Source organism: Thermobia domestica, chromosome 5 (assembly GCF_964235325.1).
Source record: "Thermobia domestica chromosome 5, izTheDome1.hap1.1, whole genome shotgun sequence".
NCBI classification, from domain to species: Eukaryota; Metazoa; Arthropoda; class Insecta; order Zygentoma; family Lepismatidae; genus Thermobia; species Thermobia domestica.
The window spans coordinates 52898863-52925315 of record NC_137458.1 but is presented as its reverse complement, the minus strand read 5'-3'; the positions used below and the strand labels follow the sequence as shown (position 1 = coordinate 52925315).

The window sequence follows — 26453 nt, the reverse complement described above, 5'->3', positions numbered from 1 at the left end:
CTTTTGAGAGCATGCTAGCCCTAATTGATATATCACGTCACTACCTTTCCATTTCCAAAATTATCACATATTTCAAAATGGCGGATTTCAAGGTGCCACCAGAGGTTCGTATCTACTCTGACCATTCTTCTTCTGTCAATATGTGAAACTATCACCGTTTGCATTGTCTACCTCTCACTATTTTCATGATTTAACAGCTTATTTGATGGATTTCAATAACATAGCATAGCTTTCCTACCGATCAATTTTGACCCCCCTCCGTTTCTTATGACGTTCAGCCCTTATAATTATGCAAATATACATATTTTCATATCCTATATCAGTCGCACTACGTCTCATCCCGCAACTCGATTCAACTATTTGGACCCTTTACTTGTCAGACAATTTTTATTGATGGAGAAACAAGGAAAATAGTTTTACGACTCACAAGTAACACTCCCCAAGTGTAACACTCCGATTTTCATCAAATTTGGTAGGTCGATACTACACATAAAATAAACGAATACGTGTACTTTTATTTTTTGCCGTAAAGCTGTTTTAGGGAGCGAAAACTCAGACCCAAAAGTTTGAAAGTTGACGCCCGAAAGGTAGTAACAAGTGGACCGAAGTGAAAATGTGCACAGATATTGTAGACATAAAATGACATCTTTGATCACGAAATATCAAAAGTGCTAATAACAGTATACCAGAAATGCCTAAAGAACATGAAGAATTGCAACGAAATTTTGTGTAGTGAAAATATGCAAAAAAAATCTAACGCGTTTTCTATTTTCTGTGAAAAAACGGTAAAGGGGAAAAGGCCCCCACCCAAAATTTTGAAAATTAACGCAAAAAACGCAAAAACAAGTTTACCGAAGTGAATGAATCTGTGCTCAAATATTGTAGAGGTAAGACGAACGAATACGTGTTTGGTATTTTCCTGCAAAGTAAAAACTTTTGGGTGGACCGAGGCGTCTGGTGACGGAAGAAGTGGACAGAAGCGAAAGAAATTGAGTGTAGATATTGGATATGTAAAATAAGACCTTCCGTGTTTCACAATTGTATCCATCCGACTTTTCAAATTTGGAAGATCAACATTAAGCACAAACAGTATATGTACTATTTTATAATATTTCAGGAGGCAGCCTTAAGGTTTACAATGTTTTCTTGATCAAATGTTTGGAGGGCTCCGTGCCCCACCCAACCGGATTTTCTCAGGAAAATACGAAATCCATATTCCCTTATTTTGTGTGTAAAATATCTGTGCACAATTTGATTCTCTTCGGTTCACTTTTTGTCTTTCGGGCGTAATCTTTCAAAATTTTGGATGATAGCTTTTGCCCTCTAAAACCGTTTTCCACAGAAAATAAAAACCCGCATTCATTTCTTTTTTGCGTATTGTCAGCACGTATAGTTTCGCAGCAATTCTCCATGTCCTTTACACACATTTGATCTAGTGTTACTAACACTTTTCATACGAAACCCGTACCCTCATTTTACGTCTGCGATATCTGTTCACAATTCCATTCAGTTCGGTTAACTTCTATTTCCCTTTCGGGCGTCAACTTTCAAAATTTTCGGTGCGAGATTTTGCCCCCTAAAACCGTTTTTCCGCAGAAAATTAAAAACTCGTATTCGTCTATTTTTCGCGTACTGTCCATACACAAACTTTCGCTGCAACTCGTCATGTCCTTTACACACATCTCACATACTGATACTAGCACTTTCGATATTTCTTGTTCAGATGTTTGGAAGGTTCTGTTCCGCACTCAACCGTTTCTTCCAGGAAAATACGAAACCCGTATTCTTTAATTAGATGTCAGCAATATCTTTTCGCAATTTCATTCACTTCAAGCTAATTCTTCTTGCCTTTCGGGCGTAAAATTTCAACATTTGGGGGGGGGGAGCTTTTGCCCCATAAAATCTTTTTTTTCACTGAATATAAAAACCCGTATTCATTTATTTTTGCGTGTTGCCCATACAAAAAGGTTCGTTGTAATTCTTCATGTCCTTTACACACACCTGACATACTGTTACTAGAACTTTTGATATTTCGTGATCAAATGTTTGGGGGTCCGTGCCCCACCTAATCGTCTTTTCCAGGTAAATACGAAGCCCGTATACGCATATTTTATGCCTACAATATCTGTGCAAAATTTCATTCATTTTGATTCACTTCTTCTTATCTTTCGGGCATCAACTTTCAAAAGCTTGGGGTGGGGTCTGTTGCCCCTGAAAGAATTTTTACGCAGAAAATAGAAAAAAAACATTCCTTTTTTTTCGTGTATTGTCCATACGTAAAGTTTCGTTGAAATTGTTCGTTCTTTACTCACATTTGACATAGTGTTACTAGCACTTCTCATATTTCGTGATCAAAAGTTTGGAAGGGTCCGTGCCCCACCCAACATTTTTTTTAAGAAAATACGAAACCCGTATCCTCATTTTACGTCTGCAATCTCTGTTCACAATTTAATTCACTTCGGTTCACATCTTCTTGATTTTCGTGCGTCACCTTTAAAAATTTTGCGTGGGGACTTTCGCCCCCTAAAATCGTTTTTCCACAGAACATAAAAACCCGTATTCGTTTTTTTTGCGTATTGTCCATACAGAAAGCTACGTTGCAATTCTTCATGTCGTTTCACACATCTGACATACTTTTACCAGAACTTTTGATATTTCGTGATCAAATGATTGGAGGGGTCCGTGCCCCACCTAACCGTCTTTTTCATGTAAATACGAAACCTATATACCAATATTTTATGTCTGCAATATGTGTGCATAATCTCTTTCAGTTCGGTTCACTTCTCTTTATCTTTCATGCGTCAACTTTCAAAAGTTTGGGGTGGGTTCTTCTGCCTTCTGAAACCGCTTTCTCGTAGAAAGTAAAAAAAACAATATCCCTTTGTTTTTGCGTATAATCCATACACGAAGTTATGTTCCAATTCTTGATGTCGTTACACACATCTGACATACTGTTAGTAGAACTTTTGATATTTCGTGATCAAAAGTTTGGAGGGGTCCGTACCACACATAACCTTTTTTTTCTTCAGGAAAATACGAAGCCAGTATCCTCATTTTACGTCTGCAATCTGTTCAGAATTTCATTCACTTAGGTTCACTTCTTCTTTCCTTTCGTGCGTCAGCTTTCAAAATGTTGCGTGGGGATGTTTGACCTCTAAAATCATTTTTACACAGAAAATAAAAAAAACAATATTCCTTTGTTTTTGTTGCGTATGGTCCATACACGAAGTTATGTTGCAATTCTTGATGTCATTACACACATGTGACATACTGTTACTAGAACTGTTGATATTTCGTGATCAAATGTTTGGAGGGTCCGTGGCCCACCTAACCATCTTTTCCAGGTAAATACGAAGCCCGTATACTCACATTTTATGCCCACAATATCTATGCACAATTTCATTAATTTTGATTCATTTCTTCTTATCTTTCGAGCCTAAGGTTTCAAAAGTTTGGGGTGGGTTCTTTTCCCCTGAAACCGTTTTTCCGCAGAAAATAAAAAACGTATTCTTTGCTTTTGCGTACTGAAGTTTCGTAACAATTCTTCATGTCTTTTACAAACATTTGACATAGGGTTACTAGCACTTTTCATATTCCGCGATCAACTGTTTGGAGGGGTCCATGCCCCACCCAACATTTTTTTTCAAGAAAATTCGAAACCCAATCCTTATTTTACGTCTGCAATCTCTGTTTACAATTTCTTTCACTTCGATTTACTTCTCCTTACCTTTCGGGCGTAAGCTTTAAACATTTTGCATGGGGACTTTTGACCCTAAAATCGTTTTTCCACACAACATAAAAACCTGTATTCGTTTATTTGTTGCGTATTGTACACACACAAAGTTTCGTTGGAATTCTTTATGCCCTTTACACACATTTGACATACAGTTACTAGAACTTTTGATATTTCATGATCAAATCATTGGAGGGGTCGTATCCCACCTAACCGTCTTTTCCAGGTAAATACGAAACCCGTATATCCACATTTTATGTCTACAATATGTGTTAAAAATTTCATTCACTTAGGTTCACTTCTTATCTTTCGGGCGTTAACTTTCAAAATTTGGGGTGGGTTCTTTTGCCTTCTGAAACCGCTTTCTCGTAGAAAGTAAAAAAAAAAACAATATCCCTTTGTTTTTGCTTATAATCCATACACGAAGTTATGTTGCAAATCTTGATGTCGTTACACACATCTGACATACTGTTACTAGAACTTTTGATATTTCGTGATCAAAAGTTTGGAGAGGTCCGTAACCCACACAACCTTTTTTTCTTCAGGAAAATACGAAGCCAGTATCCTCATTTTACGTCTGCAATCTGTTCAGAATTTCATTCACTTGTTCACTTCTTCTTTCCTTTCGTGCGTCAGCTTTCAAAATGTTGCGTGGGGATGTTTGACCCCTAAAATCATTTTTCCACAGAAAATAAAAAAACAATATTCCTTTGTTTTTTCGCGTATGGTCCATACACGAAGTTATGTTGCAATTCTTGATGTCGTTACACACATCTGACATACTGTCACTAGAACTTTTGACATTTCGTGATCAAATATTTGGGGGGTCCGTGCCCCACCTAACCGTCTTTTCCAGGTAAATACGCAGCCCGTATACTCACATTTTGTGCCTACAATATCTGTGCAAAATTTCATTAATTTTGATTCATTTCTTCTTATCTTTCGAGCCTAAGATTTCAAAAGTTTGGGGTGGGTTCTTTTGCCCCTGAAACCGTTTTTCCGCAGAAAATCAAAAACCGTATTCGTTTGTTTTTTGCGTATTGTCTATACCTAAAGTTTCGTTGCAATTCTTCATGTCCTTTACACACACATTTGGCATAGTATTACTAGCAGTTTTCATATTTCGTGATCAAAGTTTTGGAGGGGTACGTGCCCCACCCAACTTTTCTATTAGAAAAATACGAAACCCGTATCCTCATTTTATGTCTGCAATATCTGTGCACAATTCATTCACATCCACTTCGGTTCCGTTGCTGTTGCCTTTCCGTTGTTAACTTTAAAATATTTGGTGAGGCTTTTACATTAAACCTTCACATTATGTAACTATTTTCTTTTTTAAGAGATTATATGAGTGTTTCTAGTTTCTAGTTTAATTGATATGTCTTTCTAGTTTCGTGAAGTTGGCCCAACCACATCGTCGAAATACAAAAACTTTTATGTCAAGATTTAGTGCTTAAAGTGCTTATTAGTGCTCAAGACTTCAGAATTAGTGCTCAAGTCGAGAATTTGTTTTCGAGATATATTGAATACTAAGATGGTTGGGCCAACTTCACGCTTTCTAAAAGTTGTTTCAAAATTCAATTTAAACGGTATAGTTAATTAGAGCTTAATTACTGCTCTTCATCCCACATGATCCCAGAATTAGTGCTCAATAAATAAGGGCATACGGGACATATGTATTTTTGGGGTAAATGTGAGTTGGCCCAACCACTTCGAAAGAAATCAAAAATTTTCATGTCACGAATTAGTGCTTAATTAGTGCTTTCAATTCCGCATGGTCCCACAATTAGTGCTCAATCTATTCTCAAGATATATTGATTATTAAGATGGTTGGGCCAACTTCGTGCTTTCTGAAATTGATCCAAAATTCAATTTAAACGGTATAGGTAATTAGTACTTAATTAGTGCTCTTCATCCCACATGTTCCAAGAATTAGTGCTCAATAAATAAGGACATACGGGACATATGTTTTTTTGGGGGTAAATGTGAGTTGGCCCAACCACTTCGAAAGAAATCAAAAATTTTCATGTCACGAATTAGTGCTTAATTAATGCTTTCAATCCCGCATGGTCCCAGAATTAGTGCTCAATTTATTCTTGAGATATATTGATTATTAAGATGGTTGAGCCAACTTCAAGCTTTCTAAAAGTTGTTTCAAAATTCAATTTAAACGGTATAGGTAATTAGTGCTTAATTAGTGCTCTTTATCCCACATGTTCCCAGAATTAGTAATCAATAAATAAGGGCATCCGGGGCGTATGTATTTTTGGGGAAAATGTGAGTTGGCCCAACCACTTCAAAAGAAATCAAAAATCTTTATGTGACGAATTAGTGCTTGATTATTGCTTTCAATCCCGCATGGTCCCAGAATTAATGCTCAATTTATTCTCGAGATATATTGATTATTAAGATGGTTGGGCCAACTTCACGCTTTCTAAAAGTTGTTTCGAAATTCAATTTAAACGGTATAGGTAATTAGTTCTTAATTAGTGCTCTTCATCCCACATTCTCCCAGAATTAGTGCTCAATAAATAAGGGCATACTGGGCATATGTATTTTTGGGGTAAATGTGAGTTGGCTCAACCACTTCGAAAGAAATCAAAAAATTTTATGTCACGAATTAGTGCTTAATTAGTGCTTTCAATCCCGCATGGTCCCAGAATTAGTGCTCAATTTATTCTCGAGATATATTGATTATTAAGATGATTGGGCCAACTTCAGGCTTTCTATAGTTTGTTTCAAAATTCACGGAAAAGGTAATTGGCTTAATTTGTGCTTCTCATCACACACACACATGGTCCAGTATTAGTGCTCAATAAATAAAGGCTATGTTTAGAATTGGGTTATAATTGAAGTTTCTTCATTAAGCTTTACTTAAGCTATACTTAAGTTAAACGTATAGAAAATATTTTTTAACGTAAAGATTTTTTCACACATTTCATTTGTAGGATCTCTTTTCTTATAAAAAACATGTATCCATAGATGATGTACTACGACCTTTTTCCGTCCTCGCAGTGCAGTGGAGCCTTTCCCTCGTGAGGAAATTTATTCATTGCCCACACTCTCTTTGTGGTGGAAACTTGTCCTCGTGCATGCGTATACTCCTCGCAGTGGCCCTCATACTTTCTCATCCTCCCCCTCGCGAAGGTAGTTGTCTGGGGCCCTTCCTCGCCTATGTCCTGGTGTTGGGAATTTGTCTCCTCCCTCGTGCAATCTTGCCCTCGCTCTCGAAGTTTGTTCTCGCCCTCGTGCACCCCCGCACTCGAGTCATTGTGAGCAAAGAAATTTAAGGGTTTGGATGGTCTGAAGAAGGTCACACTTGCGAGAATGAACACCTCTGCATAAACTTCCATGTCTTTTTATATATGAATTTGGGTACCAACACTTAAAATTCCTTATTGTCTTTAGGATTTTATAATAACACCGACTCAATGCAAGATATAGTGTCATGTATTAGACCCGAAAACTTTGGATCCATCCCAACAAAATTTCTGGGAGTGTGCCTGGATTTAGAGCTATGGGTTTGAGGCCTTTACGAAAATGTGTCACTTCCAATAGAAGTGTCTACAATAAGAATCGGATAGTTCAGCTTAATACGTGAGGATAGTTAATAACAATGAGCAACGGCCTTTGGCGCGGGATGCTCGTGTTCCATTCCCAACGGGAACTTATGTGGTTCGGATTCAACGTTAAGCTACATAGCCTCATATAGCCTCATATAGCCTCATATAGTCCACGTCTCATATAGCCTTGCTGCTGAAGGTGACGCTAAACTCAAATCAAACTAGAATCAATTATCAGCATCGGCACCTTTGCTATCTTAGGTAGCGTTTTTCAGCTCAAGAATGTACTATTGAATCGAAAGCAGTTTAACGACATTTTATCTTCATTTAATTGTTCCTCCCCCTCCCCTGCAAAAACTATTATGTCTGCCAATAGTGCACTTACAATTGCATTAGAAACAGTATTTTATTCTGATTATAGTTGCAGTCCGTTGAACATTTGCAGCATAAGAGTCATCACCATTTGACATCTTCTAAACGCTAATTAGTTTTTAAGTATGAGGTAATTGGAAAGGAAAAGAAGGACTCCATGACTTACATTAACTAAAACGCCTTCCATTGCCCCAACAATTGGATTTGGTTTTGCTGCGTTTCTTTATTTGAAACGCTTGAAACGCTATCAGTATTCAAAAATGAATGCAACATTATCTAAAGTTTGCTTAATTTTCAGCTTACAGTAAAAAGGATTAAAAAAAATTACTATAATATGATGTCTGAAAGTGGAAGAAAATGTAAAGAAACATAGACACTAGAGAGTAGAAGAAGAAAATAGATTTTTCTAACATAATAGAATATATGAAGAACCATAACTTATACAGTAAGTGAAATATTAGCAGTGCAATAGCACTAGAAAAAAACTTCCTAATATTGGTTATATTTTATATTACCAGACATACTTCAAAATGCAAATGTTCCAATTCTTATAATACAATAAATTTTCATAAAGCGAAGTAGGTCATTTTCATTATTCTACATAAAAAGTATACCCAAATTCATGTAATAATTCAGTATCTAATAACGAAAATTAATCATAAAAGTAATAAAAAAAGATATTTTTTTTATTACACAGTGTTCTCTTCTTTCTTGCCTCGACCATAGATTGGTGGGCAACATGGAAATTTTGAAACTTTTCTCTCCCTTGCGAGAGCTGTTTTATATATTGATAAGGTCGTAACTGCATCTAGATTCTTTGGTCTTCCACTTAATCGTTTTCCTTTTTCCTTTCGCACTATCAACACGATGATGCAATCGGATTGCCGAATAAGATGGCCAAGCATATTGTTTCTTCTTTTTCCTATTATCTTCATGATCTGTCGTAATTCATTACTTTCTTTAGTACGTCTTCACACACACAGTAATACAGTACCACACGTAAAATAGTCTCAATCATACTTACATTTTGTTTGTTTACAGATGATTAAACAAAAAATTACATAAAAAATTTTGCCACAGAATTAACCCTCTGTTATAAAGGTAAAGTCGCGCAACGCCAATGAAAGGTGGGGTGTATTGCACCCCATCACCTCAAATAGCTTTGACTATATTGTTAGCACATTTTTAATGAGTTGGGATATAATATTGCTATTATATGATTTTACTATTATATTATTGATTGTTTTGCTTTTTGCTTTCTAACCCGTGGAGTAATCTAGTAGTTACAACTATAAGTCATACACCCTATCTTTACGACGGAGAGTTAGGAAAATGTCAAATTATCATATTGCATTCACCAAAGTCACCAATTTAAAACATGTAACTTTAGAAAGGCAGACAATACACTGCAGGAGCGCACTTACGGAGGGTCTACCGGATCCAGACCTCCCCCAAACTTCGTAACTCAATATACACAATATGAAGGAAAAGTATCGGGATTTTTTCTTTAGAGATAACCAGTAACTCCATCTATTGAAGCACCTTATCTGCTCAACAAAACGAGACTGCAATCATGAGAACCGAATAACAGTGTCAAGTTATAGCAAAGCAAGAAAATTGAGTGTATCTGGTGTCACCTTGTTACAAAAACACGATGGAGCAAAGAGGCAATATTAAATTTTATTTCAAGCAACGTAAAACATTTACACAAATATTGGAAATGATTAAACAAGTATATGGTGATGAGTGATTATCTCGTACACGTGTGTTCAAGTGGTATACGCGATTTCGGGACGGTCGTGTGTCCTTGGAAGACAACCCAAAGCCAGGCAGACCGAAAAACAAAAATCGCCAGGAACTGCTGGAACAAGTGAGAGAAATGATCGTGTACGATGTGAATTCGACTGTGAGATGGATGGCGGAGGAATTAAATACAACAAAAGACATGGTTCACGAAAGCTCACCAAAGGCACACCTTAATTGACGACAAAAAAACTTTCTCGCGTTGAACATTGCAAGGACCTGATTAAAACAGCCAGACGGAACAGATCATTCCTGAAATCGATTGTAACTGGTGATGAGACTTCATGCTTCAAGTACGACTCGCAAATAAAACTCCAAAGCGCTACTTGGAAGTCCCCAAGTTTTCCGAATGTGAAAAAATTGCGTTTTCAAAAGTCACGTGAGAAGACAATGTTGATTTATTTTTTGGGGCCGCGATGGCTCAGTGGTAGAACGTTCACCTCTGATGCATGGGGTCCCCGGTTCAAAGCCTGCTCTCGCCAAGTGAACTTTGTGGTGCACAAAAACCGTGTTCGTGGGTTTCCTTGGGGTTCTCTTATTTCCTCCCACTTTCTTCATTCCACCATTTCATACATTTCTCATCATCACCGTCTCCTTTCAACAAAAAAAATTGTAGCATTCAAGTTAACAAAGGAGGCTCTTTACAAAATTTGGGCTATTTCGATCACCTATAGTGTGGTCTCTTCAAATTTGAATTTTAACTAGCTCAGAAGTTCATCCAATCTTTGTACCTTTTCGTACAACTAAGAAGGAAATGTACCAATCAAATAAACGAAGGAGGACTATTTCAAAATATTGGCCACTTCGATCACCTTCGGTGCAACGTCTTCAAATTCGAAATTTTTCCTAGCCCAAAATTTTGCACTATTTTTGTACTTCGTTCCACGAAAAACAAAATGATACCATTCAAGTAAACGAGGAAGGGCCATTTCAAAATTTGTTTGTGAATTTAGTTGTAGTGCGACATTTTCAAATTCTAATGTTAACTAGCTTAGAATTTTGTACTATTCTTGTAGCTTCTTTTACCACCAAGAAAAAAACTGTTCCATTTACATAAACGAAGGAAGGCCAATCCAAAACTTTTTGAGTCAATTTAGTTGTAGTACGACATCTGAAACATGAATTTTGACTTACTCAGAACTTTTTACTATTATTTTTTCTACGGAGTTCCTACAGGAAATGTTAGAAAATTTGATTCTTATCAAGGAAAGTAGGATTAATTATTGAAAAGTACCTTAATATCAGGAAATAATTTATATGTTTTAATAGGAAAAAGTAGGCGTTCCCGAAAATTTAAGAAATTAATTCATCATTAAAAATTCAAAATTTAGGCCACTTCGATCATCTTTAGTGCAACGGCTTCAAAATCGAAATTTTGCTAGACCAGAATTTTGTACTATTTTTGTAACTTTTCGTTCCAAGAAGAAAGAAATTCGAGTTTGAAGATGTCGTACTAGAACTAAATGCAGTCCAAATTTTGAAATGGTTCTCCCACCTTTATTTGAATGGTACAATTGTTATGCTTGTTACAAAAAGGTACAAAATTAGTGCAAAGATATGAGCTAGTTAAAATTCAAATTTGAAGATGTCGCACTACAACTAAACCGGCTCTAAAAATTTTGAAATGGCTGTCCCTCGTTTATTTCCATGATATCATTTTGTTTCTTCGTGGAACGAAAAGGCACAAAAATAAAATAGTACAAAATTCTAACCAAGTAAAATTTCGAAGTTGAAGACGTTGCACTAAAAGTGATCGAAGTGACTAATATTTAGAAATATTCCTCCCTCGTTTATTTGAATGGTACAAAATCTTTTCTTTTTGGTACAAAAAGGTACAAAAACTGGACAAAATTCTGAACTACTTAAAATTCAAATTTGAAGATGTCGCACTACTACTAAATGGACACCGATATTTATGCCCCAGACGATGAGCTACTTGCCCTACTGGTATTCTGGTATAATGTGGGATTAAAAACACTAATTAAACAAAAACTCTTAAGGTAAAAATTTCCACTTTCTCACTATGCAGGATAGAAAGCACTAATTAAGCACTAATTCGTGACATAAACATTTTTGATTTCTTTCGAAGTGGTTGGGCCAACACACATTTACCCAAAAAACACATATGCCCCGTATGCCTTTAATTGTTGAGCACTAATTCTGCGAACATGTGGGATAAAGAGCACTAATTAAGCACTAATTACCTATACCGTATAAATTGAATTTTGAAACAACTTTTAGAAAGCGTGAAGTTGGCCCAATCATCTTAATAATCAATATATCTCGAGAATAAATTGAGCACTAATTCTGGGACCATGCGGGATTATAGCATTAATCAAGCACTAATTCGTGACATGAAATTTATTATTTCTTTCGAAGTGGTTGGATCATCTTCAGATTTACCTCAAACATATATATGCCCCGTGTGCCCTTATTTATTGAGCACTAATTCGGGGACCATGCGGGATTGAAAGCACTAATTCTTGACATGAAAATTTTTGATTTCTTTTGAAGTGTTGGGCCAACTCACATTTACCCCAAAAATACATATGCCCCGTATGCCCTTATTTATTGAGTACTAATTCTGGGAGAATGTGGGATGAAGAGCGCTAATTAAGCACTAATTAGCTATACCGTATAATTGAATTTTGAAACAACTTTTAGAAAGCGTCAAGTTGGTCCAACCATCTTAATAATCAATATATCTCGAGAATAAACTGAGCACTAATTCTGAGACCATGCGGGATGGAAAGCACTAATTAAGCACTAATTTGTGACGTGAATTTTTTTTATTTCTTTCGTAGTGGTTGGGACAACTCACCTTTATTCCAAAAACACATATGCCCCGTATGCCCTTATTTATTGAGCACTAATTCTGGGACCATGTGGGATGGAAAGCACTAATTAAGCACTAATTCGTGACGTGAAAATTTTTTATTTCTTCCGAAGTTGTTAGGCCAACTCATATTTACTAGAAAAATACGTATGCCCCGTATGCCCTTATTTATTGGCTACTAATTCGGGGACCATGCGGGATTCAAAGCACTAATTAAGCACTAATTCGTAACGTTAAAATTTTTTATTTCTTTCGTAGTGGTTGTGCCAACTCACCTTTACCCAAAAATACATATGCCTCCTATGCCCTTATTTATTGAGCACTAATTCTGGGAACATGTGAAATGAAGAGCACTAACTAAGCACTAATTACCTATACCGTTTAAATTGAATTTTGAAACAACTTTTGAAAGCCTCAAATTGGTCCAACCATCTTAATAATCGATATATCTCGAGAAAAAATTGAGCACTAATTCTGGTACCATGCGGGATAGAAAGCGCTAAATAAGCACTAATTCGTGACATGAAAATTTTTGACTTCTTTCGAAGTGGATGGGTCAACTCACATTTACCCCAAAAATACATATGCCCCGTATGCCCTTATTTATTGAGGACTAATTCTCGGAACATGTGGGATAAAGAGCACTAACTAAGCACTAATTACCTATACCGTTTAAATTGAATTTTGAAACAACTTTTAGAAAGCGTGAAGTTGGCCCAACCATCTTAATAATCAAAATATCTCGAGAATAAATTGAGCACTAATTCTGGGACCATGAGGGATTGAAAGCACTAATTAAGCACTAATTCGTGACATGAATGTTTTTGATTTCTTTCGAAGTGGTTGGGCCAACTCACATTTACCCCAAAACTGCATATGCCCCGTATGCCCTTATTTATTGAGCAATAATTCTAGCAACATGTGGGATGAGGAGCACTAATTAAGTACTAATTACCTATACCGTTTAAATTGAATTTTGAAACAACTCTTTGAAAGCGTGAAGTTGGCCCAACCATCTTAATAATCAATATATCTCGAGAATAAATTGAGCACTAATTCTGAGACCATGCGGGATTGAAAGCACTAATTAACCACTAATTCGTGACACGAAAATTTTTGATTTCTTTCAAAGTGGTTGGGCCAACTCACATTTACCCCAAAAATACATATGCCCTGTATGCCCTTATTAATTGAGCACTAATTCTGAGAACATGTGGGATGAAGAGCACTAATGAAGCACTAATTACCTATACTGTTTAATTTGAATTTTGAAACAACTTTTAGAAAGCGTGAAATTGGCCCAACCATTTAATATTGAATATAGCTCGAAAACTAATTGAGCACTAATTCTGCAGTTTTGAGCATTAATAAGCACTAATTAAGCACTAAATCTTGACATAAAGGTTTTTGTATTTCTACGATGTGGTTGGGCCAATTTCACGCGACTTGTGTTTCTTGCCATTCATCTTGTTAGAACTGCTTAAGTAAGATCATGTTGTAACTTTTGATGTCATCAAATTCCGCCACGATAATAAAATTGTCATTTTTAATAATTCGTTTTATTCTGTTATTTGCAGTTTGTCACATTGATATATTTGTTACAAAATTGAGGTTTGGTCCAACGCCTTTCGAATTCGCAACCTACTCAATCGCCGCGCTTTTTGGGTTGCCTGCTATTGCAGGAAAAGGAGAATCGCAGGTGGTAATGCACTTCTGGAGTCGTGGATACATTTCGACCAGTGGGGTTCGAACCAGTTGCACTGTCTCAGGAGTCAAATATAGGTCTCGATTTCTGTTCCTCATTTCTATATTAATTGAAACTAAAGTATTTTACTTTCGGTATAAACAAAGTCCCTTGCTTATTGCGAATTATGTCAACTGTACGCTAAATTGGCGTACTGTCTTCCGTAATTGGGTTAATTCACCTAACTAGCAATTCATCTAATTCGATAGCAATGCTCGGAACGGCAATCGACCAGCGAGACTGCTGCGTTTTTCTATTATCATCATTGTCATCATTATCATTAATGTCATTATTACCATTATCACCATTATTATTATTAATAATAATAATAACAACGACAATAAGAATATCAATACCAATATTGTTCACGGAACCTTTTAATGCAAGAATTAGGTAACATACACTCCAAGTTAGCCGCCTTACGGCACTCGGATCCAATCATAGGTTAGAAGAAATACAAACTAATTTTTACAGCTATTAATCCTCTTGATAATGTTATTCCTATATCGTTTGTTCTACACTCTTCTATGCGTGTTTTGCTGACAGGCTGATCGATAACAGCTTGTCTGCGGCTAGAAGTATTTCCGGTTTGGTGGGCTGTTTCCGCTCTCACGTAATCAATGTTGTGAACTTCAACTATGTTGTGTAATGCGTCACAAGGGAAAGGATTTTACCAAGCGGTATCCTTTAGTGGATGAAGCACAGTGAAAATCAGCTACAGTGGCGTCTCTCGAATTTTCCGTTCGGGTGAAACAATTGCTTGTGTTTCAAAACGGCAAAAAGAATGACTATGAAGTGTATTTAGCTTCGCTCGGTTAGAAAAACACAAAAGGTCACGTGTCCTTGGGTACCGGACATCAAAGTATATATATATATATATATATATATATATATATATATATATATATATATATATATATATATTTCTTTGAATATACGAACGTTATTATGTAGACAATGATTAAATTGGTAGAAGAGGAGTCTATCACCTGTAAATCAAATTATTGTTGTTTGTATCGAAGCTGTGTTTTATGCTTCTATCCGGTTAACACATACAAAAAAGTGGTCCTAAGGTACTTAACTTACCCAAGTGTTCTTTTCTATTTATAATAGAAGGGAACACTAGGAAAGTGTGTCAGCACAATTTATTGAATTTGGATCCTCTCTTGAGTTTATCTCCTGCGTGTTTTACTATGACACTGGCTGATTTTACCACATTCACAAGGGTGGTTATTCACCTGGGCTATACACTAATGAACGAGTTGAATTTGGATTCCCTGTTGAGTTTCTCACCTGTATGTATCACTAAGGCACTTGTTGATTTATCACCTTCACAAGGGTGGTTGTTCACCTGGGCTACACATTAATAAACGAAATGTTGCACTCGGAATCGCTGGCACATATTTACTAATTTGAACTATGGTGCTCGTTTGGCGTTGAAGGGCATCTTCCCATGGAGGGGCACATGGTTCCGCAAGCAATATGATGTTGTCCTGAGGCGGTTATTCCTTCTATTGGATCCCATACCAAGGTTAATAGTTTTGGGTAAAGTGCAGTAGAGATGTAAATTCATGCTAATTTCTTCCCCACTATCGGGTAAATTCGGACGTCGGTCTGGTTTCATGAGAGTTCAGATTTCACTGGAGTCGTCTCTTCTTACACCATCCGGTAATAGTATCTCTGGACTGAGCTCTATCAGGTGAAGTCGGGGGTGTGCGTGGCTTACCTCTAAACCTTGTCTAGTGAGTGACTAGGTAGAAGTACTCAATTGTCCTAAAATATAGAAAATATTTGAAATTTTGTGTTTAATACATTCGGACTTACATGGGAGAGATCACGTTGATAATTTCTTGAGCTATAAAAAAATACTATGAGGGATTCTATCCATCCAACTTTCATCTAATTTCGCATGAGTGGGTTTGGTTTTCTCCTTTATAAAGTAATGTATGCTGACCACACATCGGAGGATTGATTGTAAAGTAGAAGATGTAGGAATATGTAGAAGAATTTCGCCTATGCTGTTTTACTCTCAATATCTGATTGAACACAACAACAACTTGTGGGACTCTATTATTTGGCGAATGTTGTAGAATGAACATGTGGAAGGAGACCTCGGGATTAAAGTTTAAATTGCCTGCGTTCAACCAACCGTAGTTTTCCTCCATAATTGTAGAGAATTCTATTTTCTGGATCTGACTTCATTCGGAATGAAGAGGAAAAAACTAAAAGAGAGTATGTTATTCACTACCCCCTTACTGTGTATGATGGACTTAACTTCCGTTAGATTTTCATTAACCCTATGTTTGGTGGGAACAGTGAGCCTAAACGAAGACATTTGAAGGCCCGTCTTACAGATACTGGGATATGCGTGCCGATCGTTTTATTCACACGTAATTTTGAACTGACCATTTCGATAATCCTTTCCAAACTACTTTTTTCGGAAGTTGTTACGGGAGATTCAATCCTTTGTGTTTTTCTTTCTTTACTTATTTATTTGTAAGTTAGTACATAATTTCGTTCGATGCTTCTGGTCTTGGGTGCCGACTGTAATTAGTTATGACGTCGTCTTATTTTTCACGCGCGAGAGGGGAGGAGAGATTACGCTCCAACAAGGAATGAAGTTATGAGTTGTACAAGAGTGAGAGACATGGTTCCGGGAGCATAACACACAACAAGATAAGTACATTTTACTTTACCTAGTATGTATTGTTTGTTGTTTGTTTGATTTGTTAACTACTTGATATATAAACCAAAGTGAGGACTACATGGATCCGAAACGTCGATGGGGGAACTTACCGTTCTAGATTAATTTTTGCAACTTTGGAAATTAGGCAATAAATGTTTCCTCCTATTGTTTCCAGCAAGTATACTCAATCACAGAGGCAGTGAACCAACAATTAAGAAAGTTTATATGCTATAGTGACATAGTATTATTTAACATAGTTTAAAAGAACATGAAACAACAAAGCATGAATAATATCAGAAAGTAAGTTATCTGAGAGAATAAGATAGGAGGATGCTGAATCAATCAAGGAGAGGTTATAAATCAAGAAAATCAATAAAAATAATAATTAAATCAATAAATAAAAATAAATCAATTAATCAAGAAAAGGTTATAGATTATAGTGAACTGATACTGTTAACATATTATAGGGGTAAACGTGGAACAATGAATAAATCAAAAAGAAATCATACTATACTTGGAGTGATACTTGTAACATGGTACTACTTCCTGCTGGACCTTTTTTTGAATTCCACCTCGTTCGGTATTCCCTGGCCACTTGTGATGCTCGCTCTCTCAACTCCTGGAATCACACTTAATCTAGCATAATTCAGGTAATTTTCATGTCCTAGCGACTTACCTACATATGTACACCATCATCAATTTAAAAGTTTAGCAAGATTTGAGTGTATTATGTACTGACTATTGGCCTGATGGGGTAAGATTTTTGGATAATAATTCAGGTCTTTCATTTATTCTTTTGCAAAACGAAATCTAAAGGTTCCATTCTGATCCTTATCTTGTATCATTATTATTAATGGTTGGTTGCTGCTTAGCACCCTTTACTTTTTGAGATATGCAGGAGAACACTGATAATTTCCGAAGTAACTTGTATTATATATATATATATCATTTGTAAGTGATAAAACCTTAAATCCTGGGTGTATTATTTGCCTTCCAGGTGGGAAGAATCAGAGGTCGAACGAGTTCTATCCTAGTATGCTTCTTATTATGGTCTTGCATCCTAGCACCAGGCGAAATGGAGGAAAGAGAAGAACGAAACCATTTTTTCGATGTAAGCACTCCAATTTCTTAATCAGGGCCCCTGAAGCGAGAGTGAAATAATGACTCACTAGACATCTTCAGAGTAAAGTCAAGACAAAAAAATGCGTAGGAATCCATGTTTCATTCGGGCATAAATTACTAGTCCCAGTCGATACGACTACGCTATTAGCTACTGGATAGTGTGGATTTCGTTTTTCTCTACCGTTAGTGCGTATGTCCTGTGATTCGCGAACGTTACTCTCCCGTGTGTAACTCTGCCACCTAAGCTAGCCGTAAGATATTTGGCATAGTATATAAGTGACATATTATCAGTACTAGAACAACCGTAAGTGGGAGTGAGGGTGTTGATTCCGTTCGCTCGATAAGGAATAAAACCTAGGACCTGTCACACCGAAGGATATATATACATTTTATTTTCGAAGCATACGTGACGAGAGAGAAGATCTCATAGCGGATGCTTACGGCTTGCGATATCTCTAGGTGTTTATGCAATTAGTCACTAAGATTTTTTTCTTCTTTTACTCTTTGTTAAATTCTTCGTGTAATTTCCATCGTCTGGGCTTATCCTGTCTGCGCTAGCTGGGATAACTGGTCTAATTGTTGTTCCTATATTGTTAATTGAATGGGTTAGAGTGTGACGAGGATATAATTTCTTTTGTATCAACTCTGGAAAAAAACAATACGGGGCTCCATATTTTAACGGAATCGTAGATTCTATCCTGTAGTAACACGGAGAGGACTAACACACTTCTAATTTATTATTATTATTATTATTATTATTATTATTATTATTATTATTATTATTATTATTATTATTATTATTATTATTATTATCTTGACGGGAAGACAGAATGTATGAAAATTTGACGGTCCTGCTGAGTACTAATGTGTGTGTTTTTTGTTTTGTCTTACTCTATTATAAGAAATTATAATCCTATCCTAGCTTTACTAACAGCTACCTATTACTAATTACTAATGCTTAGATTAAAGTACGATACTAGAACTAATGATAATATCCTTATTTGTATATTTATGGTGTCCAACAAAAATGGAACATAGTCATATATTATCTTTTTCAAATTAGAAGCTTGGGTTATGTCTATGTTTTCCTCTCAAGTATTTAATATATAGTATATGTGTATAAAGCTCGACAATAATATATAATTTATGACAGCATATTTTTTTCATAATTTGTTCAAAAATACTCACTACTATAGCAATATAATTGAATAACATGAAAAACATGAATAGAGTACAAAACGCTAAAAATTTAGTCCCTATATAAGATAAGACATAAAACATATATAAGACAAGACATATCTTAAAAAATATAAGACATATCATTTATGTCTTACAAAAAGACAAAACAAAACTTGAGAAAAAGAAAAAATCAAAATAATGCGATATAATTGTTATGTTTTAATCTTTAATGAGTACATTTAAAACTAGAATAGTATATGTAATCTAATTTCGAGCTAGGGAAATATAATCTATCAAGGTTAATATAATCTTACTATGCCGCTGCGGGTTTCCTCCCCTTAGTATCTCTTAAATACGTATCGTATATTAGTTCCCCCCATTTTTACGATTGTAATATGGTTGCTAGGAGCCGTCCGCCAGAACGTTTGGGAAAAAAATGGAGTTCACCTTCTGAGGCTGGTATGTACAGGCTGAGACAAATAGCGAGGCACAATACCGATTTCTCTCAGCCACTGATGAGGCTAGCCACATATGATGAATACAATTTGGTGCTGGAAGAGAGACCATAGGGTGGTCCGGTAATTTGCATAATCCGTCAGGACGATTTAAACACAGTAGAACATCATGGTTTAACAGAGTAGTTACCACTTCAGTGGTTGTGGCTAAGATTGCTGGTGGGTGGGGTAAGGTGCAAGTCTCATTATTATAATAGAAAAAGAGCGGAATCAGTCAAAACAATCGAATATATATATTCTTATTCCGCCTTAAGCCGCGATGGATTAGAATCTTTACAATCAGGGACACCTTGCTTGACGTGAAGTGACAGCTAGTTGACCGTAAATTATAATACCGGAAAAGATCGGAACGAGGAATGGACAAATAAAATCCTCGTCGCAATAATCGGTTTTCCACAACACGTAAATCATGATTCAATTGAGTAGGATTGACTGCGCTTAGGGACATGCTCCCTTCTATGCAAGCTGTATGAATATCCTTATTTAGCCGCTCATAGTGCACCGAGGCGATCAGTTTACTAAGGGATAGCACTTGTGTTAGTAGGGCTGTGTTATGGGTTTTAAATTCTTCCTCTAGAACACGGTTGACTGTCTTTTGTAAAGATTTTATTGGTGACTGAATATTCGATAAAGCTTCTTCCACCTGGAGAGAAAAGATGCGTTGAATCTCTTAATAAAAACATCCGTATGATCGTGATGAACTTGTTCGATGAGTTGTTTAATGATTCCTCCCATTTTCTGCTGCGTTGTTACATAATTCTGGAATGTTCCTTTGGTGACTACATTACAACACCAAGATAGGAGTTGACCTATGCCCCATATACCTCGTTACGTTTTATTTGGGGTCAAGGAAGACAATTCCAGGTATTCATGTTGAAGTTGAGTTTCTGTAACCTTCTGAATATCCACAATTGACTTTAGGACCTGGCATGAATGCTGCAACGCATCACGTCTTTGGTCGAAATAGGCAGTAGTGAATGCCTGTTACAGAAGTTAGAAGTCCGGATTCATATTAGATAGACTTTGTAAAGAAAGCGTATAAGCCAAAACAGCCAGCTTATGGTAAGCTACTTGCGAATGGAGAGGTTCTCATGATACTCCTGCATTAGCCATAAATGGTATGGAGGTGTTAGCTCCCGAAGAGTGTGCTGCAAGGCCCCATATGGCAACATTCACAACCCAATAGAGGGTTAACATATTCTGAAAAAGAAATTAGCCTTGGTAGTAAATTTAAGGAATTCTGTAAGGGGTAAGAATAAGTTAAGATAATCAAATCGGTAACTGCTTCAGAGATTTCCCTTAATAATACGTATAATATGTCGGATTTTGTTTTTCTAACTCATTATGAGGCAGATATCAATCAGACAGAGGGAAGGAAAAAATGAGTACATTGAACACGATCAATGCGCTGCTAAGGATAGTTGTTAAGTAGGAAGGAAAACAGCTATTCGGTGTATGTTGTTGTTTCAACTAGAAAAAAAGTAAGTTTATAGCTATCACTATATGCTAGTATCATGTCAGACTTTAATTCTTTAGAGTATCAAGTGTCGGAGGTGAGTGTATCGTTTTTGTTATGATTTTAGCAATGGGTGAGGAAAGAAGAACTTCCCATTGTGTTCGAGGATGACCTGGCAGATTTGATCTACAAGTACTTGTGGCCTACCGTTTCGGAGAAGAAGGACGTGAAGAGGATAAAAGGAAGTCCAGGAGACTGGACCAAAGAAGTGGTGAACCGTCATATTTGGTGGTTTCTGGTGGAGCAATTTGACGTCACTCGGTGTGCTGCTTGCACCCCTTATAGGTAGGTGGGATGCTTCTTTGTAATTTTAATGTTCTTGGACCTAGGAATGCTCTCCTCTTCCAGTACTTCAATACATGTAACCAGTCGTGCAGTTGCCCTAAATTGAAGAGAAGTACCATTCATCCCTGTGATCAGTTGCAGATGAAAGCCATATCCGTATTGAGAGTAAATTTTTGACATACAATGGGTAATTTTCTTCCGAAAGAAGCGTAAGCACAATTTGTATGAAACGAAGTTACCGATTTTATAATATGTTAGGGCAAGGTAACGTCTCACGTGAAATTGGAAAAGAGATAGTATGATGTCGGAGATTTGGCGGGAGGGAATAAAGCAAAGAGTTCTTTTCATAATGGTTTTTCCCATAACACGATATATTCCCAAACATACGAGGGCAAGGCCTTAATTCGGTTGGATGGTATAAGGGACTGTAGTTTGCCAAAACTGGAATTTGTAATTCGGAGCGTCGATTTGGAGCGACACCAAGTGTAAGAGGTTTGTAGCCATTGACCTACCCTGGACATAACGTATGCTAAAAGAGTTGCTTGAGTTAGGTCGTTCAAACTCTGCGTGAGGGTATCCGCTTGAAGTTGCAAATCAATGAGCCCGGAACACAGCCATTCTAAGGCGTCAAGAAAGTCGTGATTTAAGTGAATATGCACTGTGTCCGGGTGAAAGCCTTATTTAAGAGAGGATGGATTTTCGCAACAAATGACTTAGTGAAACACACCTTGTAAGACAAGCCAGACGTAAGCGACATTTCCTTAGACTGAAGTAATTGCCACTTACATGGGTGCCTTCTCACACGTGACAATTTAGCATCCAGTACTGTAGGCCACCTAATTGAAAGTAGGAAGATAAATACGTTAGGAACGCTGACCTCTCTAGATGGAGTTGAATAACAACTCAAGAAATCAACTATTTGACTTACAACTGAAAAAAAATAAAAGATACGGATCTGGAAAATTTACTTCTAAGGCTGATCATTACGAGTATTACCAACACCTCTTATCTGTGAATATATTATTACTTCTACTATTTATTAGTTTAGCCTTGATATATATATATATTGACAACCCAGTCACTCTGTGCCTATTTTGGGGATGCAAATTCGAGTGAACCTGAGTGCCTTCCACTCACCATCTAGAATGAGTGGGAATGATACAGTATTCAAGTGCGAGAGGTTTACCAAATGGGGATTAACACAAATAAGAAAGTAACTTCATTAGATTAATAAAATTGTATTTCTCATAAGTAAGATTTGAGACTGCAAGCGTTTGTGATGCGTTAATCGTGGATAATCGGCATATTTGCCAGACGAGTATTGCTATGATCGAGTATTGAGCCTTTGAGCCCTGAGTAGGAGTAACACATACCTGATGGTTCTGATGTTCCTCTGATGACCTCGGTGTTGGACGTGGATTCTCCAAGCTGATACTCCGAACTACTGGATGGTGTGGACGAGCATTGAGTTATGGAACTCTCCCAAATGCTTATGTTGACTCGACGTTCTACGTTGACCGAATAATGTTTTCTAAGATAATGGTCCGGCGATCTTAGACGAATCTCTCTAAGACTTGATCATGTGAATTACTACTAATTACTTCTTGTTGATACTGTTCCTGAAAACTGATCATGGAGACTAATCTATCGAACTGATCTATCCAACTGCTCTCTCGAACTCCTCCTGAAGCTCTCTCGTCCTCCAGTTTTGTTCAATCCGGTCCAACTTCTGTCGTCTGCTGGACGGCACGTGCGACCCCCTTTAACTTGCAAAAACAAATTATTTCCATGTGTCAAGACTCAAAAACTGCAACTCTCGACACACTCTGATTTCTCGATTCTAAGCAATTTCCTCATATCCGTGATTTTGTGAAATGTGTTGAAGCTTACAGTTTCTCTTTTTACAATGAACAGAATTTGGCCAATGCAAGAATAGACGCATTTTCTACATTACCTACCTGCATTGCCAGACTCTCAACGAAGACATTTTATTAACATTCTATTTACAACATTGTGCTGACTCTTAAATAATAACATTCTGCAGCTTGCATTAAATCTACTCCGTAATACTTAATCACCTTAACCCTATTACTTTACAATATGCGATCCTTGCAATATAACCATTAATTAAAATAAACTTGAAATTATACCTAATTATTAACTTGAAAAACGAGTGTTTCCACATGCCCCCTTAAAATCTTGGTTGCTACGCAAACCAACCTAGACCTCGTAAGAGGGCGATATTATATTGATCTCCCTGTACAACATACAATATAAAATGAATAATAAAACATAAATATGAATTTGTAATTGAGTAGGACATGTGCAACTCTAAAATGGTACTGTAAACAATAATTGATTTTTCTTCACCTAAAATATTAATGTTATAAATATATATTTTTAATCTTTAATCATTTTCTTAATTAATAAGATTATATGATGCGAAACTTTGAAAACTGTTTTTACAAAAGTATATGCTCACGACATCTAGTGAGCTGTCAGAGAATTACTTGATGATCACATTAACACAAGTACTCTGTGCAAAAATTACATATATATACATTTACAGATACTCTGCCTTACTATATCTCTCCTCGCAACAACGCTTTTAGGTTTCATATTACAAAAATTTTCCATCACTTTTGCTGTCCATACGTGCCAACTGACGCATTTATTGGCCGTATTAGTAATGGTTGATAATCGTTCATTTCCATTGCCATTTGATTGAAAATGTAGAAAACAAAACTTTTAGCACATTATTAAAACATATCACACTGATATTATTATCGTAGCACTTTAAAACAATAAAAATATAATTGTTTTATTTTCGTCATAAAATTTGAATACTGAAATTTTCATGTAGAGGGAAATAAACTTTTGCTTTAGGGCGTTTGCTACGCTGCATTAGTTCCAGCTTGACAACTGCTGTTTCAGCATTATTCAATCAAGGTTAAGATTATTTCCGCTCCAACAAATCTGTTTGCGCGTCGTTTTGGTTCGGTGAACACTGGCTGTTAATCCGCACTACGAAATTTTGGTTATTTCTTCAAAATATTGTGTTTTTATAGCACAACAACATCACAAGGCGTGTCGGAGTTTGTACTTCCCTTGTCGAATGTCTATTGGATATACCAAAATTGTTCCAATCCGTGACATGTACTTGCGGGATTTCATGCACTACACTTGTGTTACACATATTCAAAGTTCATGCTACTACTTAATCATGCTATACTCAATCTGGCTTTTCCTTTTATTATCCAAATTTTAAAAAGTGGTGAAAATATTATTAAGTGATATATAACTTAGTGAATATAAATTACTTCAAGGACTTAAACAATGGATTATATAATGGACTACACAATGGATTAATATTCTATATGGGTGAGTACAAAATTTTACATATTTAAACACGCGAATATATATATAATTGAACACTATGTCTATTTACCTATCATTAACCTATACATATTATTATTATTATTCCTAACACTCGATAACTGTATACAAAAATTGATTGAGATTCAGGGAAAATGATGGAATCTCACATTTCCTTGAGATCCTTGAGGCTTTGGTTGTTAAAAACGGCTGCCTGACTAGCCGTCTCATCCCAATCAAAATTTGGCTACAGCTAACACATTTATTATTAACTATCTACATGTTTTTTTTTTAAATCTGACTGCTTAAAATTTTCAAAAATTTTGATTCTTCTCCATACTCAAATTAATTTAATAAAACTTTCGTGATGTTGTTTTTTTTCAAAATTGTAGACGTAACTATTTATTTATTTCACTAGATTTATAACCATAGACTTCGTATTTATTATATTATTATTTATTTAGTTATTTGCCTAATTACTTCGTCCTGGGTGGCCATTCCCACAACAATATCATTAGGTCAAAATTCATTTCATTATTAATTATTATATTATTATTCCTCTATTCGTTTATTAAATTACTATCTTCTATACTCATTATTATTCTTATTACTATATAAATTACTAACATATTATATTATTTAAATAATGCCGACAGGGCCTATAACTGTGAGAAGGAATCCCTCGAAGTGAGTATAATAACTGCTTCATTTGTCCAACTCGAAACGTACTATATCTTTTCAGGGCTACTCTGTGCAGGAAAACAACATCTGCTTGTCCCCGATAATATTTCTCTTACTTTTATACTCTTGCGCCTAATTCATTTATATCATTTTCATATACTTATTCTTTGAGTACTCTAGCGCTTAATATGCATATATATAACTTCTTCTATAACTACATATTCGACGATGCATGCTATATAACTTCTATCAATATTCACTATTTATTACTACTCTCTTATTCTTATTTAATCATAATTCTTTATTTACTATTTATTATTTACTATCACACTCATCTTCTCCATATTCACATTTATTATAATTTAAGTCTATGTTATGTATCTATGCTTGCTTATTTTCTTTACATCTATCGTCTTTAATTGTCTACTTCTCTAGAATATATTTTCTACTAAATTTCCTTCTTCTCACTACTCACATTCCTAGAAACCAACTCTTTCCTCTTTCCTTCAAACTAATACAAATGAAAATGATTGAACTAGACAACTTCTTACCATAAATGCCAGAATATCATTATATTCTGCTCTTTACTATTCGAGATGCTCTCGTAACATCTATATCTATTCTGACTATCCTAATCATACACTCTAGGATACCGAATTAACTACTCACTAATTTATCACTAGCTTAATTCAATTCACACTAAGGGACTTGGCTAAAAATGAAGGATCTCACCACAAAAAAAATTGCACTGCTTTGCGCGTGATGTACGAGTCAACAACTGTGTCTCTTTTCAACCATCACCGAAGACTTATGTGGCTTGATAAATAAAATATTCTCATCGAAGTTTGGTAATCGCCCAATTCAACTCGAAGAGAATGGGATTTCCTTCCTGATTAGAGTTTCCCCTAATGAAAGGTTCGCCTAATTTTCAGGGTTCTTAATTTTAACTTACTTCTCTAGCTTATATCTATTTCAATTGCATCATTCATTTTTTTCATTCTTGCCTTCTTACATCTAATTTCCTAAAACAATACTAATGACAA

The 26453-nt window shown here is 36.0% G+C and overlaps 1 protein-coding gene across 1 annotated transcript in view; it reads left to right on the top strand.

The window, feature by feature from the left end:
- Positions 1 to 21358, top strand: part of LOC145685079 (pickpocket protein 28-like) — a 73274-nt gene extending 51916 nt beyond the window's left edge. Inside the window, exon 7 of the mRNA XM_081757424.1 lies at positions 21137 to 21358. Coding sequence (XP_081613550.1) covers positions 21137 to 21358 — 222 coding nt within the window. The remainder of the gene's footprint in view (positions 1 to 21136) is intronic.
- The last annotated feature ends 5095 nt before the right edge of the window (positions 21359 to 26453 follow it).